Source organism: Dendrobates tinctorius, unplaced genomic scaffold, assembly GCF_039654945.1.
Source record: "Dendrobates tinctorius isolate UK_male_01 unplaced genomic scaffold, ASM3965494v1 ptg000152l, whole genome shotgun sequence".
Lineage (NCBI taxonomy): Eukaryota > Metazoa > Chordata > Amphibia > Anura > Dendrobatidae > Dendrobates > Dendrobates tinctorius.
The window spans coordinates 2,709,650-2,729,178 of NW_027361819.1; the positions used below are offsets into that span (position 1 = coordinate 2,709,650).

General features: G+C 51.5%; 2 protein-coding genes across 5 annotated transcripts; one reads left to right on the plus strand and one right to left on the minus strand.

The window, feature by feature from the left end:
- Window positions 1-236: 236 nt before the first annotated feature.
- LOC141050734 (E3 ubiquitin-protein ligase TRIM7-like) lies at window positions 237-10,429 on the minus strand. Its single transcript, XM_073547349.1, has 3 exons — window positions 10,332-10,429; window positions 4,028-4,148; window positions 237-2,530 (listed from the first exon to the last, which is right to left on the minus strand). The coding sequence occupies exon 3, from the start codon at window positions 1,962-1,964 to the stop codon at window positions 483-485; it is 1,482 nt and encodes a 493-aa protein (XP_073403450.1). The 5' UTR covers window positions 1,965-2,530; window positions 4,028-4,148; window positions 10,332-10,429; the 3' UTR covers window positions 237-482.
- A 38-nt stretch (window positions 10,430-10,467) lies between these two features.
- On the plus strand, window positions 10,468-17,198 carry NUDT9 (nudix hydrolase 9). 4 transcript variants are annotated; one of them, XM_073547362.1, is made up of 9 exons: window positions 10,470-10,583; window positions 11,116-11,204; window positions 11,356-11,568; window positions 13,948-14,043; window positions 14,125-14,211; window positions 14,725-14,836; window positions 16,327-16,470; window positions 16,705-16,789; window positions 16,866-17,198. In XM_073547362.1, exons 2-9 carry the CDS (start codon window positions 11,143-11,145, stop codon window positions 17,009-17,011), a joined length of 945 nt encoding a protein of 314 aa, XP_073403463.1. In that variant the 5' UTR covers window positions 10,470-10,583; window positions 11,116-11,142; the 3' UTR covers window positions 17,012-17,198. The 4 variants fall into 4 exon arrangements, with proteins under 4 accessions (XP_073403461.1, XP_073403463.1, XP_073403464.1 ...); XM_073547363.1 differs by lacking the exon at window positions 10,470-10,583 and adding an exon at window positions 10,817-10,835; XM_073547360.1 differs by lacking the exon at window positions 11,116-11,204 and having other exon boundaries at window positions 10,468-10,583.
- The last annotated feature ends 2,331 nt before the right edge of the window (window positions 17,199-19,529 follow it).

A 19,529-nucleotide genomic window follows, 5' to 3' on the forward strand; every position in this document is an offset into this window, starting at 1 on the left:
CATTGCCGATTTAGATCTGAGTCTTGGATCAAAATTATACATATCTCCAAGATTTTCCGCCGTCCACTTGGTCCAAGGAAAAAGTCTGATATTTGATTGGTCCCTTAAACTATCACAGTTACGAGTGTTATCCAGGAAAATCACAGTCAGCAAAAATCAAACATCTGAATGAGGCGTAAGATGCACCACACGGCCGCTTTATTACCGGAACTTGGGTAGAGAATTAATGGCTACAATTAATCATAGAAGAAAAGTGAGTAAATAGTGAGGTCTTAGAAATCAAGGCAAATACCCATCTAGAGAAACAAGACTGTAATCACGATTATAATTAAATTTTAAAAGGCAACGCTCATATGTCAAGATACAGCGTAAAAAGAATAAAGTGCAAGTTAAATCATAAATAAATGGCTTTGCTCCTGATTGCCAATGAGGAAACCTCAGTAACAATGACATTAATGAATGGTTCGTCATTAGTTTGGGCTCTAACTTATCTTAACCCAGGCATCATCCTCCACCCAAAACGCAGCATGAAGAGGGGAGTGGAAGATGGTCTTGTAGGAGTACAGGTGGCATATGGGGTCACTTAGCTGATAGAAAGAAAGCTGACCGGCCTCAAGGTCCAGATATATTAAATATCTCTGACATGAATACGCCACATCTATGTGAATTATTTCTGAGTTATGCTTCACTGAATACCTATTGTTTGATCTCGTGAGGACCCAGGAGTGATCGTTGATGCCGAGGAAGGAGAGAGTACCTTTCCTTTCTATGGTAGCATAGGCCACCCCTATCATCCAGTCCCCACAGTCACTTGCTTCCACCTCCCACGAATGTCGTCCTGAAAGAAAGCTTTTGGTACTAAGGACCTGAACGCAGTAAAATTTTTCTGGTCTTTCTGGCCGTCTTAAGTTAAGCTTTGATTTGCAGGCGGTCTTCAGGTCTCCTGAGAGCAAAACATAATCTCCAGCTGTCTTTTCATCCAGTATTATCTCTGAGGCCTCCAACAATTGAAGTTCTTCCATTGCACTTACATTAGACACAATTTTAGCTAGATTTCTGTGCAAAGTCATAGAAATGAGAACTTTATCCAGACTTTTTACTTGGTTCAATGGTTCATCGCTCATCCTTCTTGAGTAGCCATCTGATACAGTCAGAGATCCTGGTAGACGGCCTGTTAGGATAGTTAATGGATCAGTCATCTGACACAGTTTCTCAATATCGGATATCTGCTTAGATATATTTTTCACTTTTATTTCTAGTTCTTGGACCTGTTCAGAAAGGCAGTGCATAACTTGCTCTTCCTGCTTTGAGACCTCTCGTAAGACACGTCTTTCTAGGGCATATAACTGTGCCCTTATATTAGTAAAGAGAACGTCTACTTGGTCCTTTATGGCTTTTGCTTTGTCTTTCGCGTTTTCCATTTCTGACTCTAAGTCCTTGATTCTATTTTGAGTCTTTTCCTTCCTTAGGATTCGTCTTCTCAACAAGCCCACGAGTTTCTCCTTCTTCTTCTCAGAAGCACTTTGTAGGAGTTGCACCGCATGTCCCTTATGGTTTCCAATTAAAAAGCAGGAGACACAGATAACGGAGTCATCTTCGGGACAGTAGTACTTAAGTACCTCGTTGTGGATGGTACACTTTTGGCAACGTAATGATGAGGTTGGCTCTATTAAGACGTGATCTGGTGACTTATTGTGGACAGAGAGGTGTGTTTCACACAACGAAGCTTCACATACACGGCACGACTTCACAGCAGGGACCGAAAGATTCACACAGTAAGTGCACAAAACCTTGCTCTCTTTCTCTGATTTTGCCTTACATTCAAAGCATTGTTCATCTTCCTGAGAGGTCTCCTTCTTGCAATCTTCACAAACAACATGTCCACATCTCAGAGTCACGAGACTGGAACAAAGGTATATGCATGTGAAACAGGTCTGGTCTTCAGCGACTGCAGCAGATGCCATCCTGGAAGAGAGCTGGCGATCTACAGAGGGATTTTCTGTTTTCTTGCTAGAAATACACTCAAACTTGTTTTACCTGATTCCCCAGGAAACTTCTAAGACAGTCCCATAAAGAGCCAAGCTCTTTTTCTGTCCTGTAAATATCCTGTCCTAGAAAAAGGGTAGTTACATACATGTAGCTTTATGCAATATTTGCATAAAGTCACAGGTTTTTATCAGGAGGCTAAAGCTGACTGTAAATTAGGGAATTCCAGAGGCTGTTTCCTAAAAAAAACAACTTATCCTTCATTACTGTCTGTGATAGTTGTCGTCTTCAAAGACAATATGCAAGATAAAAAGATGATCTGAGCAAAACAACTTATTGGGGTCGGCCATGACCTGGATTTCCATTTAGGGGATGCAGTTGTCTTGATATCCATTGTTGGGAATAAGTTGGTTGGGACTTCTGATAATATAGGAGATATCATAACAGTCCTTAGTTGACGTGAAGAATTTATTGAGGGGTCAGCATGGCATGGTAACTTTGTAAGATGACCAATGCTTCAATCCACCCAGACACCGGTCTCAGCCTGTTAAGAGCAGTGTAAAGAACATTTCTGGGATCATTTAATGTCTACAATATTGTATATTTTGCTGTACATATCATTATTCACTGTATATATTGCACAATTTTTTATGTAGGATTTCACATTTTCGACAGCCACGATGTGATAAAGAACAGGGATGGATCGAAACTTATGACCATCATATGTATCTCCATGCATTTTGACATGTTTGTGCCTGCTACTATAATAATAATCACACTTCTTTGAAGACTCCGTGAGAGTGCAGCCGTTTCCGCTCAGCCTGTTAGACCCTCCATAGTACGACCACTACGCTGCTCCTAATTGACCAAGATCCAGGTGGACTGACATGAAAGCCATGACAGACCGCTATCAGCCTCTCCAGAGTATCCAGTATTCTGCTTCTAACAGGCCATGACCAAGGTCTGGACAGACCGAAATGCTGGCCATCTTCTCACCCAAGAACATGACATGTGAAGATATCAATAAATGTCATTTTATTCACTCCAACTAAGGAGAGCTGTGGTCTTTCCCAAGTTAATGTTGGGATATTCACCCTACCACTGAGCACCACCGTCCACCTGTCCGGAGTGATGACCGTAACCTCTTTACTAGACGGCCACTGATGCCATGCAGATCTGTCATTTTAACCAAATGATTTTTCAACAGCAACGCCCCAACAACCAAAAATGCTAAAACAGAGCATCTTTACATGGAAATCGGCATCTATCAGGCTCACTTGTGTCACAAAAAGGTACAAATGTCTGGTACAAAATAGTCTAAATTGACTGTCTCATCTGTTCAAAATCTCCAGTGTGTGAGGATCAGAGTATTGTTCAGATTTCAGCTAGTGATTAACAAGTGAGGTTAATCTGGTGAAAGGGAGGATGTCTATCTTAGGACGATTATGGCAAATCTGCCAAAAACATATCTGTAATGTGTACGGTACAACGAGCTGTGGTAACTCTTTCCATAAGGTAGCTTTACACATACGTGTGTTGCCATCCGAGAGAATGGTAACTCTTTCCATAAAGTAGCTTTACACATACGTGTGTTGCCATCTGAGAGAATGGTAACTCTTTCCATAAGGTAGCTTTACACATATGTGTGTTGCCATCCAAGAGAAATTAACCAATTTTTTTTTTTTCTGATATATCATTTTTTAAATTGTTGGAGCAGGTAGCTTGAACTTTTTTTTTTTATCCATTGGCTTTTAACAATAAGGTTAAAAATGGATGAAACGCAGATAGAAAACTGAAATATGAAGTCCATCTTCTTAGTTTCATCCATGTCTCATGGGTCCCCACCCCATAAACTTCCGAAAAAAAAAAATGATAACCGGTCCTGCTCTGAGTCACATGAAACTAAACTGAAGCCTATATGAATCAATTAAACTCTATGCGTCAGGACGCCATCTGAAAAGTAAAACGGCCAGCACTGGGACGCACAACACTGATTAGGTAATGAATCCTCCTACATTAGTAAATTGGCTCGTTTTCCTACCTTTATCCACTTCTCCCTTCACTTTGGCCACAAGACAGATGTTTTCCGAATCCAGCACCAGTCATCAATAGTCATAAAGGTCTTAGGCTAGACTGACAGTAGACCCTCTCTGAAGAAGCAACTACGAGAAAACGCGCGTTAGGGCGGCTAAACTCCGGGTAAATAGAATATGCATTTGTGATGTGATACATGTACCGATGCCGGGTGTGTAGTTACTATTCGGGAATAAATGTTCCTCCCAAGCTGTATTTATTGCACTTTATCTGAATACACCTAATCTTGTAAATGGAATATATTCCCTTGCTATAGACATGGTTGGTGTCATTGTTATAATCTCTATATATAAAAGTGAATGTATGTATGTATGTGTGTGCATCACCAGCCAATCACGAAGCAGCAGAGTGGGACACCAACCAATCACGAAGCATCAGAGTGGGACACGGATGGAGAGCGGGGCTGAGGATGGATACAGCAGGATGGTGCATGGAGAGCGGGGCTGTGGAGGAATTAAGCCACGCTGTGGAGGGAGAGCAGGGCTGTGGAGGAAGAGAGCGGGGCTGTGGAGGGAGAGAGCAGGGCTGTGGAGGGAGAGAGCAGGGCTGTGGAGAGAGAGAGGGACACGGATGTAGAGCGCGGATGCGGATAGAACGGGACGGCGGGTGGAGAGAAGATAGCGGGGCTGTGGTGGGAGAGAGCGGGGCTGTGGAGGGAGAGAGGGACACGGATGTAGAGCGCAGCTGCGGATCGAACGGGACGGCGGGTGGAGAGAAGAGCGGGGCTGTGGTGGGAGAGAGCTCGGCTGTGGTGGGAGAGAGCGGGGCTGTGGTGGGAGAGAGCGGGGCTGTGGTGGGAGAGAGCGGGGCTGTGGAGGGACAGCGGGACACGGATGTAGAGCGCAGCTGCGGAGGGATAGAACGGGATGGCGGGTGGAGAGCGGGGCTGTAGAAGGAGAGCGTGATGGCGAGTGGAGCGGGGCTGCGGAAGGAGAGCGGGGCTGTTAAGGGAGAGAGCGGACCCACAGTTAGGTACTATGCCTGGGCAACGCCGGGCTCTTCAGCTAGTATATATATATTTTTATTTGCTTTCAGTTGGTCTGTTACTCCACTTGTCTCCATTAGGTGGGGATATTGAGCAATGGGTTATCGATTTGTATTTTACATCATTGGGGGACTTAAGTATTTACATCTATTTTACATCATATATTTGTACCTTTTGGCTGTGATGTCATATGAAAACTATGCACAATTCCTCCATGTGGACCCGCATTCATCTTCATGTTTCATGGCTTATTTATTATTTCATACATACTGTCCGTGCATCCATGTTTTCCAGTGACGTGACTTTGCAATAGATCCCCTTTTTATTCTGGTTTTCTGTCTTGTTTGTTATTTACATATATGTTTAATAAAAACTCCTTATTTGGAAAGTAATACTTGCCTGATTATCATTTTTTATTGTAGCATTTCTTTTGACTTTATATATTGACACTAGGGTTATAACCGATCATAACTACCATAAATGAAGCCCGCTGACTGTTATGGGGCCTGTTGAGTCTGCATTAGGCTGTCATAGTGCAGTCTACTGCGACTTTTCTTGACTTTGCAAAGGAGCCAGTATGAATGACGCTTAGAAATTACCCATTAGAAGAATTGTCCATGTCATATGCCAGGTCTATCATTTACTTCACTATAAGCTGAGATGCAGTACCGGAGAACGGCCACTACGTGGTGCACATATCTGTTCTGGCTTCTTATCCTCCATAGGAGACATGATTGTTGTGGGTGCCAGGTTTAGGACCTCACAGCACAGTGATGTTCTGGCTTCGTACCCTGTGTACAGGACTTTATCGTTAGGGGTGCTGGGTGTAGGACCTCGGCGTACAGCGCTATTCTGGTTTCGAACCCTGTGTACAGGACCTGATCGTTGGGGTTGCAGGATTTAGGACCGCATCGTGCAGCGCAGTTCTGGCTTCGTACTCTGTGTACGGGACCTGATTGTTGGGGGTGCTGGATTTAGGACTGCAGTGTTCATGTCCCGTACACAAGGTACAAAGCCAGATCGTTGGGGGTGCTGGATTTAGGACCACACCGTAACGCACTGTTCTGGCTTCATACCCTGTGTACGGGACCTGATCGTTGGGGGTGCTGGATTTAGGACCACACTGTTCTGGCTTAGTACCCTGTGTACGGGACCTTATCGTTGGGGGTGCTGGATTTAGGACCGAACCGTACAGCACTGTTCTGGCTTCGTACCCTGTGTACGGGACCTGATCGTTGGGGGTGCTGGATTTAGGACCCCACTGTTCTGGCTTTGTACCCTGTGTACGGGACCTGATCGTTGGGGGTGCTGGATTTAGGACCACACTGTTCTGGCTTTGTACCCTGTGTACGGGACCTGATCGTTGGGGGTGCTGGATTTAGGACCGCACTGTTCTGGCTTTGTACCGTGTACGGGTATCTGATCGTTGGGGGTGCTGGATTTAGGACCTCACCGTACAGCGCTGTTCTGGCTCCTTACCCTGTGTGCGGGAACTGATCGTTGGGAGAGCTGGGTGTAGGACCTCACCGTACAGCGCTGTTCTGGCTCCTTACCCTGTGTGCGGGACCTGATCGTTGGGAGTGCTGTATTTAGGACCGCACTGTTCTGGCTTTGTACCCTGTGTACAGGACCTGATCGTTGAGGGTGTTGGATTTAGGACCGCACTGTTCTGGCTTTGTACCCCGTGTACGGGACCGGATCGTTGGGGGTGCTGGATTTAGGACCGCACTGTTCTGGCTTTGTACCCTGTGTACCGGACCTGATCGTTGAGGGTGCTGGATTTAGGACCCCACTGTTCTGGCTTTGTACCCTGTGTACAGGACCTGATCGTTGGGGGTGCTGGATTTAGGACCGCACTGTTCTGGCTTTGTACCCCATGTAAGGGACCTGAATTTAGGACCGCACTGTTCTGGCTTTGTACCGTGTACAGGAATTGATCGTTGGGGGTGCTGGATTTAGGACCACACTGTTCTGGCTTTGTACCCTGTGTACGGGTATCTGATCGTTGGGGGTGCTGGATTTAGGACCTCACCGTACAGCGCTGTTCTGGCTCCTTACCCTGTGTGCGGGACCTGATCGTTGGGAGTGCTGGGTGTAGGACCTCACCGTTCAGCGTTGTTCTGGCTCCTTACCCTGTGTGCGGGACCTGATCGTTGGGGGTGCTGGATTTAGGACCGCGTTGTTCTGGCTTTGTACCGTGTACGGGTATCTGATCGTTGGGGGTGCTGGATTTAGGACCTCACCGTACAGCGCTGTTCTGGCTCCTTACCCTGTGTGCGGGACCTGATCGTTGGGAGTGCTGGGTGTAGGACCTCACCGTTCAGCGTTGTTCTGGCTCCTTACCCTGTGTGCGGGACCTGATCGTTGGGGGTGCTGGATTTAGGACCGCATTGTTCTGGCTTTGTACCCTGTGTACAGGAATTGATCGTTGGGGGTGCTGGATTTAGGACCGCACTGTTCTGGCTTTGTACCCCGTGTAGGGACCTGATCGTTGGGGGTGCTGGATTTAGGACCACACTGTTCTGGCTTTGTACCCTGTGTACAGGAATTGATCGTTGGAGGTGCTGGATTTAGGACCCCACTGTTCTGGCTTTGTACCCTGTGTACGGGACCTGATCTTTTGTGGTGCTGGATTTAGGACCGCACTGTTCTGGCTTTGTACCCCATGTACGGGACCTGATCGTTGGGGGTGCTGGATTTAGGACCGCACTGTTCTGGCTTTGTACCCTGTGTACAGGAATTGATCGTTGGAGGTGCTGGATTTAGGACCCCACTGTTCTGGCTTTGTACCCTGTGTAGGGGTATCTGATCGTTGGGGGTGTTGGATTAAGGACCTCAACGTACAGCGCTGTTTTGGCTCCATACCCTGTGTGCGGGACCTGATCGTTGGGGGTGCTGGGTGTAGGACCTCACCGTACAGCGCTGTTCTGGCTCCTTACCCTGTGTGTGGGACCTGGTCGTTGGGGGTGTTGGATTTAGGACCTCTCCGTACCGTTCTGGCTCTGTACCCTGTGTACGGGACCTGATCGTTGGTGGTGCCGGGTGTAGGACCTCACCGTACAGCGCTGTTCTGGCTCCTTACCCTGTATACGGGACCTGATCGTTGGGAGTACTGGATTTAGGACCGCACCGTACTGTTCTGGCTTTGTACCGTGTGCGGGACCTGATCGTTGGGAGTGCTGGGTGTAGGACCTCACCGTACAGCGCTGTTCTGGCTCCTTACCCTGTGTGTGGGACCTGAACGTTGGGAGTACTGGATTTAGGACCGCACCGTACCGCACTGTTCTGGCTTTGTACCCTGTGTGCGGGACCCGATCGTTGGGAGTGCTGGGTGTAGGACCTCACCGTACAGCGCTGTTCTGGCTCCGTACCCTGTCTGCGTGACCTGATCGTTGGGAGTACTTGATTTAGGACTGCACCGTACCGCACTGTTCTGGCTTTGTACCCTGTGTACGGGACCTGATCGTTGGGAGTAGTGGATTTAGGACCGCACTGTTCTGGCTTTGTACCCTGTGTGCGGGACCTGATCGTTGGGGGTGCTTGGTGTAGGACCTCACCGTACAGCGCTGTTCTGGCTCCGTACGGGACCTGATTGTTGGGGGTGCTGGATTTAGGACCTCACCGTACCGTTCTGGCTCTTTACCCTGTGTACAGGACCTGATAGTTAGGGGTGCTGAATTTAGGACCGCACCGTACCGTTCTGGCTCCGTACCCTGTGTACGGGACCTGATCATTGGGGGTGCTGGATTTAGGACCGCACTGTACTGCGCTGTTCTGGCTCCGTACCCTGTGTACGGTACCTGATGGGGGTGCTGGATTTAGGACCGCTCTGTACCGTTCTGGCTCCATACCCTGTGTGTGGGACCTGATCATTGGGGGTGCTGGGTGTAGGACCTCTCCGTACCGTTCTGGCTCCGTACCCTGTGTGTGGGACCTGATCATTGGGGGTGCTGGGTGTAGGACCTCACCGTACAGCACTGTTCTGGCTCCGTACCGTGTGTGGGACCTGATCATTGGGGGTGCTGGGTGTAGGACCTCTCCGTACCGTTCTGGCTCCGTACCCTGTGTGTGGGACCTGATCATTGGGGGTGCTGGGTGTAGGACCTCTCCGTACCGTTCTGGCTCCGTACCCTGTGTGTGGGACCTGATCATTGGAAGTGCTGGGTGTGGGACCTCACCGTACAGCACTGTTCTGGCTCCGTACCCTGTGTGTGGGACCTGATCATTGGGGGTGCTGGGTGTAGGACCTCACCATACAGCGCTGTTCTGGCTCCTTACCCTGTGTGCGGGACCTGATCGTTGGGAGAGCTGGGTGTAGGACCTCACCGTACAGCGCTGTTCTGGCTCCTTACCCTGTGTGCGGGACCTGATCGTTGGGAGTGCTGTATTTAGGACCGCACTGTTCTGGCTTTGTACCCTGTGTACAGGACCTGATCGTTGAGGGTGTTGGATTTAGGACCGCACTGTTCTGGCTTTGTACCCCGTGTACGGGACCTGATCGTTGGGGGTGCTGGATTTAGGACCGCACTGTTCTGGCTTTGTACCCTGTGTACGGGACCTGATCGTTGAGGGTGCTGGATTTAGGACCCCACTGTTCTGGCTTTGTACCCTGTGTACGGGACCTGATCGTTGGGGGTGCTGGATTTAGGACCGCACTGTTCTGGCTCCGTACCCTGTGTGTGGGACCTGATCGTTGGGAGAGCTGGGTGTAGGACCTCACCGTACTGTTCTGGCTCCGTACCCTGTGTGTGGGACCTGATCGTTGGGAGAGCTGGGTGTAGGACCTCACCGTACTGTTCTGGCTCTGTACCCTGTGTACGGGACCTGATCGTTGGGGGTGCTGGATTTAGGACCGCTCCGTACCCTGTGTGTGGGACCTGATCGTTGCCGGGTGTAGGACCTCACATTTATGACACCGGTCACCTGTCCTACGTCCAGACGTTCTCTGGGCCCCGGAGCCCCTTTGAGGTCTACACCGGAGAGCTGATTCCATCTTGGTGATTCCCGACATAAGATCCAGATGCTCCGATGTTCGCGATCCTGCGATCCACGACGCCGGCACGCGATACACACAGCCACGGACACACGCGCTACGTCCACACCTGTAGAATCACTGGACGGTAATTTTGCCTCCATTTTTCCGCCACAAACTGCAGCTCTGACAGGAGGTGCCTTATAACCAGTGAGGTTTACATGAATCACCTCCCTATAGCGCTGCCCTCCCGGTCCCGGCCCGTGTGGTATCCCGCTCCCCGCTCACATTTACCTCAGAACAAGCTCCTGTCAGCAGAGAACTCGACGCCTCTACATCGCGCGCTCAGAAGACACGACGCCCCGCCCACTGCGTCAACGGGCCGTTACCAAGGAACCAGAAGGCGTGGCCGTCTGGTTTGCGCCTGCGCAGTATGTCTCCCCGACTGACTGCTTGCGCCGGTCACCTGCTCCAGGCCGGGTGCGTGGTGTTCGGGCTCCGCGCTCAGCGACTTCTACTCCCGACCAATCACAGCGCTCCTAGCAGGTAAGAGGGTCCTGAGGTGCCCTGCGACCTATCAAAACCGCGCTCCGCTTGATTGACATTTATTTCCACCAATCACGTTGGGAACAGCAGGTAGTTACATCATATCACCCCTCATGGTATACTTCCGCGCCCCTCTGCCTCCCGCCATCATCCAGTCACCATGGTGATAACACACTGCTGCCCTAGGCCTTGGTGAGGTAACAGCTGACAGCCATGGGATAATATCATCACCGCTGTAACGGTCCAATCCAGGTAGTGTTTACAGAGATCATGTGACCACAGCAGCCAATCCCTGGTCTCGTGATGCTACCGGAGGCTTGTGATTGGCTGCGGCAGTCACATGGGTATCTGTGATGTCATCACCATGGGGACAACATAAATACAGGTGACAGACCGATCGCCCGATCAGAGTCGTGCGCCAGATCGGAGCGTCCGGCGTCTGAGGCCGTACAGCAGCGCAGAGTGTGTCAGTGTGGGGGCTGGAGCCATGTTTTATGTTGCTGTACTGACCCATCTTCCCGCCTGCGTCTAGGGGTGCGGTGTGTGACCGGACGTGTGGATGCCGGGTAGCGCCCTGACTCGAGCTGTTACCGCGGCCTCTGTCACTGCTGCGCTCGTCAGGTGCAGTACTGTTATAGTGCCGCCATGTGTCCTCTGTGTGTGTCAGACTGTACCGTGCGTCTGGCATTGTATTCATGCACCAGGAGGCCCTGGCTGAGCAGCGGCAGGTCCTTGTCCTGACTCGGTTGTGTCTCGTTTCTTTCTCCCGCAGTGTCCTGTTGTCGTGCTGGTACAGCAGCCGCCCGCCAGTGATGGCGACTCACGTCAAGGCTTTGACCTCTCCGTACCAAGGCTCCAAGGTGGAGAGGAGGCCGGTTCCCCAGGAGAAGGTCAGCTGGTCTGTGGAATGGCCGGAGTATCAGCCCGTAGAGTACACTGCCCCCTCCGTTCTCGCCAGACCTCCCTGGGCTGACCCACCACAAAGGTGAGAGGTGCCTGGAAACCGCCAGACCAGTCTGGCTAGTCTCGTGTAGCGCTTTCTGATAACGCCCAGGCTGGGCGAGGATTTCGGCTCAGGGGCTTCATCAGGAGCGTTCATCGCAGATTCAGCCTTATTACGCCTAACAGTACATCGCAGCGTCCCGTTACGTATAAAGTCAGTACCATGTTCTGAGCGACGGGGACCTCTAGTGTAGAACTGTGGAACAGCCACCAGGGAGCGGCTGTCACCACCATGCCGGCCGTTTCCTGCAGCATTCTGTCCAAAAATGATCCAAAACCGGAGTAGGGTCCCCAGTAATATTTATAGGGGTTATATACCAAGATTATTCTCTACCCACAGATCCTGAGAAAGGGGCTTGGTGTGGACTTTTTGAATGGTGCGGTGGTCGCACATGCAGGTCAGCGGTCCACTCATCCTCCATGGCACAGAGCAGTGTAAGGCTATCTCCATATTTAAGGGGGTTGTCTCATGTTTTTATGTCCCACAGCAGATAAGAAGGTTGGAGGCAGCGGAGCTGTGCGTTCCTGGACAAAGAACATGAGACAACCCCTTTAAATATGTGAGTGCCGGAGTCCAGGCGCGCTGTGCTGCTCTACCTCCACCCAGCTCCCTGCTTGCCATCGACAGCTCAGACCTGCGGCATTGTCCCACCCTGCTCCGTACTGTGCCCTCACTTATCCCGCATGCAGAGGCCGCTTTGCCTCGGCAGCATCAGACGAGTGCTAGAAAGCGTGAAGCTCTCCGGATACCGCGGTGCTATCAGCTTTAGAGCAGCGATTACAAGCAAACTATTTGTAAGTGCTGAACTCCTTGCTTAGGAGACCAACCACCAGTGGCAGGGACTGCTCGTTGCCAAGGTTAGCGGCCACCACTGCGGTCTACCAGTGGTGGTTGGTCTCCTAATCAGTACGCTCTCAAATTAAAAATTCCCCGTTTTTGAGAACGGAAAGGATTTTTACTAAAAGCTAAGTTGCAAAGTTGCTTATTTTTCACCAGCATATTGCAATTTTAATTAACCAGCGCCTTTAATAAATGGAGCAAAGGTGGGGGGCATGTAGGACCATCCATCTATTCATAGACCATTCTCAGGGTGGGTGGGGGTCCCAATTGTCAGCAATGTATCACCTTTCCTGTGGATGGGTGATAAAGACAACCATGAATGTAACTTTGCAGAAATAGTATTTTTTTTATTAATACCTGTCATGATCCAGGTTGGCTGATGACAGATAAAAGCACATGTAACCTTTTTTTTCCTTATGCTGTGTGCTTAAGTTTGGTTTTGCCCCCGGTGGCCATTAGGGTCATTGCACAGTGGTGTCTTTTGTCCTAGTTTGCCCCCGGTGGTGGTTAGCGTTATTACACGGGAATCACTAACAGGTGTGATTCCTCTGGCTTAACTATAAAGGTGTGTCATGTGCTCTCACTCATTGTTGGCGATAGTGGTCATTTCCAACCATCGTTGGTGGAGGAAGGAGCTAGAGAGAGTTCCTGGCAGCTCAGTCAGAGTCCTGGTGTGGAAGGAGCTAGAGAGAGTTCCTTGCAGCTCTGACAAAGCTTGGTGAAGGAGCAGCTATTCTGGAGGAAAGCTGCATTCTGGTGTTGGACTCTGTTGCTGGGAGCAAGAGCAACAGAGCAAAGCTAAGTGGTGTTATCCCTGTTTGGGACATCCCTTTTGTGTGTTTCAGTGCAGTGGTGGGATTAGTTTCTGCACCGTCCATTTCATTAGAAAGGGCTAGGTGCAGGGCGAGCTAGGGTTCTTAGGTTCCAGCTCGGCGACAGGTGTGGAGCCTGTATAGGCACTGTTAGGAGTGTAGAGACTGGCTCGGGAGTGCAGGAGGTCTCCACATCCCTGTTCTCTCTCGCAGGGCCCTCCATTGTATCAGTTTCCCTGGTGTTTCCCTTTATTGTTTAAATTCTCCCTGTTGGAGGCGGTGTATCCAGTTACACGTGTAATTCTGAAATTCGCCTGCTGGAGGCGGTGTATCCGGCTGCACGTTATATTATTTAAATTCGCCCTACTGGAAGCGGTGTATCCAGGGTCACGTGTGCCATAGAAATTCTCCCTGCTGGAGGCGGTGTATCCAGGGTCACGTGTGCCATAGAAATTCTCCCTGCTGGAGGCGGTGTGTCCAGTCACACGTTGACCATCACAATACCGAGTCACACCCAGAGCTGCAATCACAATTCTTCCGGCTGCTGTACTTGCTCGCTTGGACCACGTCTCCATTTCTGTGTGCTCTGTACTAACACTAAAGAAGACCGCATGCATCCTGAGAACCAACAGAAAAGCAGCAGAAATGTGCGTGCAGATTTCGATGTGACTGGAGTACAATAAAACATGGATCTTCTTGTGTTTTGCAGCAATGAAGACTTCTGCCCCAAGTACAACGCACTCGACGGACAAGTAGAGAGAACCAGTTTTGAAGGAACATATGAAGTAATAGACGGATGGCCGAGGTGAATGCGGGTGACATATAATGGGGCATCCTCTCGCCTCTACAGCAAGATCTGACTGCGAGTATTTACTTCCATTCTCAGGAACCCCATGGGGCGGACAGGGATAATAGGGAGAGGACTACTGGGCCGATGGGGACCGAATCATGCAGCAGACCCCATCATAACCAGGTGAGCACAGCTGCTGCTGCTACTACTTCTACTACTGCTACTATCACTGCTCCTACTACCACCACTACTGCTGCTTACACTGCTGCTGCTGCTACTATCACTGCTGCTACCAACACTACTTCTACTGCTGCCGCTGCTGCTGCTACTACTGCGGCTGCTACTACTGCCACTACTGCTACTACTACCACCGCTGCTGCTGCTGCTGCTACTACCACTGCTGCTACCACCACTACTGTGGCTGCTACTACTGCGGCTTCTACTACTGCTGCTACCACCACTACTGCTGCGGCTGCTACTACCACCATTACTGCTGCTACTACCGCTGCTGCTGCTACCACCACTACTGCTGCTGCTACTACTGCTGCTGCTGCTTCCACCACTACTGCTGCTACCACCACTACTGCTGCGGCTGCTACTACCACCATTACTGCTGCTACTACTTCTACTGCTGTTGCTGCTGCAATGGACAGGTAATATGCCAGAATGTGTTTAATGTTTTCCTCCCCCCTCCAGGTGGAAACGAGCTACTACAGGGGAGAAGGTTCAGCATTCCGAGACTGGGAAACCTGTATTACAATTTGTATCTATACAGAGGAAAGACTGCGGGCAGTGGGCGATCCCGGGGGTGAGTGCAGAGCACATTACAGGCCCCTGAATAAAGGATGTGTAAATATGGAACAGATGAGACACATAGCTCACCCCAGGAAGGATTACACAATGTGACCCCTCTCACAATCACCGCTCCAAGCAGATACAGACAGAACTACACCTCGTGTTTCTCCTGCTTCAAAGACAAGATAGAACCTGAGCGCCAGGGCGTTCATGGGAAATGTCAGTGACAGGAACTGGAGATGTATGACTGCTGTGTATCCTCTAATGTACCCGAGATCATGGTGCAATGAGGATTAGTATTATAACTGCTATAATACTGCCCCTATGTACAAGAATATAACTGCTATAATACTGCTCCTATGTACATGAATATAACTACTATAATACTGCCCCTATGTACAAGAATATAACTACTATAATACTGCCCCCTATGTACAAGACTATAACTACTATAATACTGCTCCTATGTACAAGATTATAACTACTATAATACTGCTCCCTATGTACAAGAATATAGCTACTATAATACTGCCCCTATGTACAAGAATATAACTACTATAATACTAGTCCTATGTACAAGAATATAACTACTATAATACTGCTCCTATGTACAGGAATATAACTACTATAATACTGCCCCTATGTACAAGAATATAACTACTATAATACTGCTCCTATGTACAAGAATATAGCTACTATAATACTGCCCCCTATGTACAAGAATATAACTACTATAATACTGCTCCCTATGTACAAGAATATAGCTACTATAATACTGCCCCCTATGTACAAGAATATAACTACTATAATACTGCTCCCTATGTACAAGAATATAGCTACTATAATACTGCCCCTATGTACAAGAATATAACTACTATAATACTGCTCCTATGTACAAGAATATAACTACTATAATACTGCCCCTATGTACAAGAATATAACTACTATAATACTGCTCCTATGTACAAGAATATAACTACTATAATACTGCCCCCTATGTACAAGAATATAACTACTATAATACTGCTCCCTATGTACAAGAATATAACTACTATAATACTGCTACCTATGTACAAGAATATAACTACTATAATACTGCCCCCTATGTACAAGAATATAACTACTATAATACTGCTCCCTATGTACAAGAATATAACTACTATAATACTGCTCCCTATGTACAAGAATATAACTACTATAATACTGCCCCTATGTACAAGAATATAACTACTATAATACTGCCCCCTATGTACAAGAATATAACGATTATAATACTGCCCCCTATGTACAAGAATATAACGATTATAATACTGCCCCCTATGTACAAGAATATAACGATTATAATACTGCCCCCTATGTACAAGAATATAACGATTATAATACTGCCCCCTATGTACAAGAATATAACGATTATAATACTGCCCCCTATGTACAAGAATATAACTACTATAATACTGCCCCTGTGTGTGTATCTTCCACTCTCTGCATGTCTGTATGTGGCAGGGGATGGTGGATCCGGGGGAGCTGGTGACGGCAACGCTGCGCAGGGAGTTCTGTGAGGAAGCGTTGAACTCTCTGGAGAGCTCTGGAGAGGAGCCGGACACAGAGCAGAGAATCCAGAGCCTCTTCTCTCAGGAGCACTTGCCGGTAATGTTCACCTGGTGGTCCCTTGCTTCTAGGAATGTCGTCATTCTCGGGGGCTCATCGGATATAGGGGGTTGTGTAGATCTTGTAAACGTCAGGCTCTTTGCTGGCGGCTGCTTAGTGTGAATACTGCCTTTCTCTTTTTGCCTTTGTGTCAGTCTTTACTGTAATCTTATGATGTTCATGAAACAGAAAGTTCAGGATGAAGTGAATTTCATGTGTGACCGTCCATTGCAGGTATACAAGGGGTATGTGGATGACCCTCGTAACACGGACAACGCCTGGATGGAGACGCAGGCTGTGAATTACCACGACGAGACAGGTGGGTATTCCGGGCGGTCTCATTACCTGCCCCGGTGCTGCATCCTCTGATGCCCGTGTTTTCCCTCTCCCATCAGGGCACATCCTGGACCAGTTGGCCTTACAAGCCGGGGACGATGCGGGCAAGGTGCAGTGGGTGGACGTCAGCGGCAGCTGCAGCCTGTACGCCAACCATGCCCAGTTCATTCAGATAGTGGCAGAGAAGAGGGGCGCCCACTGGTAGTCGGCGGGAGTGTCTGCCCATCTGGCCCCTGTTGAAAGCCATGTTCTGCCCATGTCAGGCAAGCAGCAGTGACTCTGCCCCGCCTGCGGTGTTACAGGCGCCACCTCGGCAGCGGGTTCACCATCCGCCCTCGGAGCAGACGTCCGTCTTCTCCAACCTTTGGATTGAAATAAAAGAAGTTTCCTGATTGGCGTTGTGTTCTCTGCGGAAACTAAGGATTGTGTAACCGCTGCCCGGGAGGGGCGACACCACCCAAGTACACTGCGTCCTTCAGCTGCCCCCAGAATCACGTGTACCTCCCACCCCGAGAAGAGCGTCCGCACTACTGTGGAGGCTGCTCCCACCCCGAGAAGAGCGTCCGCGCTACTGTGGAGGCCGCTCCCACCCCGAGAAGAGCGTCCGCGCTACTGTGGAGGCCGCTCCCACCCCGAGAAGAGCGTCCGCGCTACTGTGGAGGCCGCTCCCACCCCGAGAAGAGCGTCCGCACTACTGTGGAGGCCGCTCCCACCCCGAGAAGAGCGTCCACACTACTGTGGAGGCCGCTCCCACCCCGAGAAGAGCGTCCGCGCTACTGAGAAGGCCGTTCCCACCCCGAGAAGAGCGTCCGCGCTACTGAGGCCGCTCCCACCCCGAGAAGAGCGTCCGTACTACTGAGGAGGCCGCTCCCACCCCGAGAAGAGCATCCGCGCTACTGAGGAGGCCGCTCCCACCCCGAGAAGAGCATCCGCGCTACTGAGGAGGCCGCTCCCACCCCGAGAAGAGCGTCCGCGCTACTGAGGAGGCCGCTCCCACCCCCAGTAGAGCACGCGCCCTACTGAGGAGGCCGCTCCCACCCCGAGAAGAGCTTCCGCGCTACTGAGGAGGCCGCTCCCACCCCGAGAAGAGCGTCCGCCCTACTGAGGAGGCCGCTCCCACCCCGAGAAGAGCGTCCGCGCTACTGAGGAGGCCGCTCCCACCCCGAGAAGAGCGTCCGCGCTACTGAGGAGGCCGCTCCCACCCCCAGTAGAGCACGCGCCCTACTGAGGAGGCCGCTCCCACCCCCAGTAGAGCACGCGCCCTACTGAGGAGGCCGCTCCCACCCCGAGAAGAGCGTCCGCGCTACTGAGGAGGCCGCTCCCACCCCGAGAAGAGCGTCCGCGCTACTGAGGAGGCCGCTCCCACCCCCAGTAGAGCATGCGCCCTACTGAGGAGGCCACTCCCACCCCCAGTAGAGCATGCGCCCTACTGAGGAGGCCGCTCCCACCCCAGTAGAGCACGCGCCCTACTGTGGAGGCCGCTCCCACCCCGAGAAGAGCGTCCACACTACTGTGGAGGCCGCTCCCACCCCGAGAAGAGCGTCCGCGCTACTGAGAAGGCCGCTCCCACCCCGAGAAGAGCGTCCGCGCTACTGAGGCCGCTCCCACCCCGAGAAGAGCGTCCGTACTACTGAGGAGGCCGCTCCCACCCCGAGAAGAGCATCCGCGCTACTGAGGAGGCCGCTCCCACCCCGAGAAGAGCATCCGCGCTACTGAGGAGGCCGCTCCCACCCCGAGAAGAGCGTCCGCGCTACTGAGGAGGCCGCTCCCACCCCCAGTAGAGCACGCGCCCTACTGAGGAGGCCGCTCCCACCCCGAGAAGAGCTTCCGCGCTACTGAGGAGGCCGCTCCCACCCCGAGAAGAGCGTCCGCCCTACTGAGGAGGCCGCTCCCACCCCGAGAAGAGCGTCCGCGCTACTGAGGAGGCCGCTCCCACCCCGAGAAGAGCGTCCGCGCTACTGAGGAGGCCGCTCCCACCCCCAGTAGAGCACGCGCCCTACTGAGGAGGCCGCTCCCACCCCCAGTAGAGCACGCGCCCTACTGAGGAGGCCGCTCCCACCCCGAGAAGAGCGTCCGCGCTACTGAGGAGGCCGCTCCCACCCCGAGAAGAGCGTCCGCGCTACTGAGGAGGCCGCTCCCACCCCCAGTAGAGCATGCGCCCTACTGAGGAGGCCACTCCCACCCCCAGTAGAGCATGCGCCCTACTGAGGAGGCCGCTCCCACCCCAGTAGAGCACGCGCCCTACTGAGGAGGCCGCTCCCACCCCCAGTAGAGCACGCGCCCTACTGAGGAGGCCGCTCCCACCCCCAGTAGAGCACGCGCCCTACTGAGGAGGCCGCTCCCACCCCCAGTAGAGCACGCGCCCTACTGAGGAGGCCGCTCCCACCCCCAGTAGAGCACGCGCCCTACTGAGGAGGCCGCTCCCACCCCCAGTAGAGCACGCGCCCTACTGAGGAGGCCGCTCCCACCCCCAGTAGAGCACGCGCCCTACTGAGGAGGCCGCTCCCACCCCCAGTAGAGCACGCGCCCTACTGAGGAGGCCGCTCCCACCCCGAGAAGAGCGTCCGCGCTACTGAGGAGGCCGCTCCCACCCCGAGAAGAGCGTCCGCGCTACGGAGGAGGCCGCTCCCACCCCGAGAAGAGCGTCCGCGCTACTGAGGAGGCCGCTCCCACCCCGAGAAGAGCGTCCGCTCTACTGAGGAGGCCGCTCCCACCCCGAGAAG

Excerpts from the sequence above, each read along its gene's own strand:
- LOC141050734 (XM_073547349.1), bottom strand. The coding sequence starts at position 1,964 with ATGGCATCTGCTGCAGTCGCTGAAGACCAGACCTGTTTCACATGCATA.
- NUDT9 (XM_073547360.1), top strand. The coding sequence starts at position 10,471 with ATGTCTCCCCGACTGACTGCTTGCGCCGGTCACCTGCTCCAGGCCGGG. Across the intron at positions 11,569-13,947 it reads TGGGCTGACCCACCACAAAG|CAATGAAGACTTCTGCCCCA; the intron begins GTGAGAGGTGCC and ends TGTGTTTTGCAG. Across the intron at positions 14,837-16,326 it reads GGCAGTGGGCGATCCCGGGG|GGGATGGTGGATCCGGGGGA; the intron begins GTGAGTGCAGAG and ends TGTATGTGGCAG.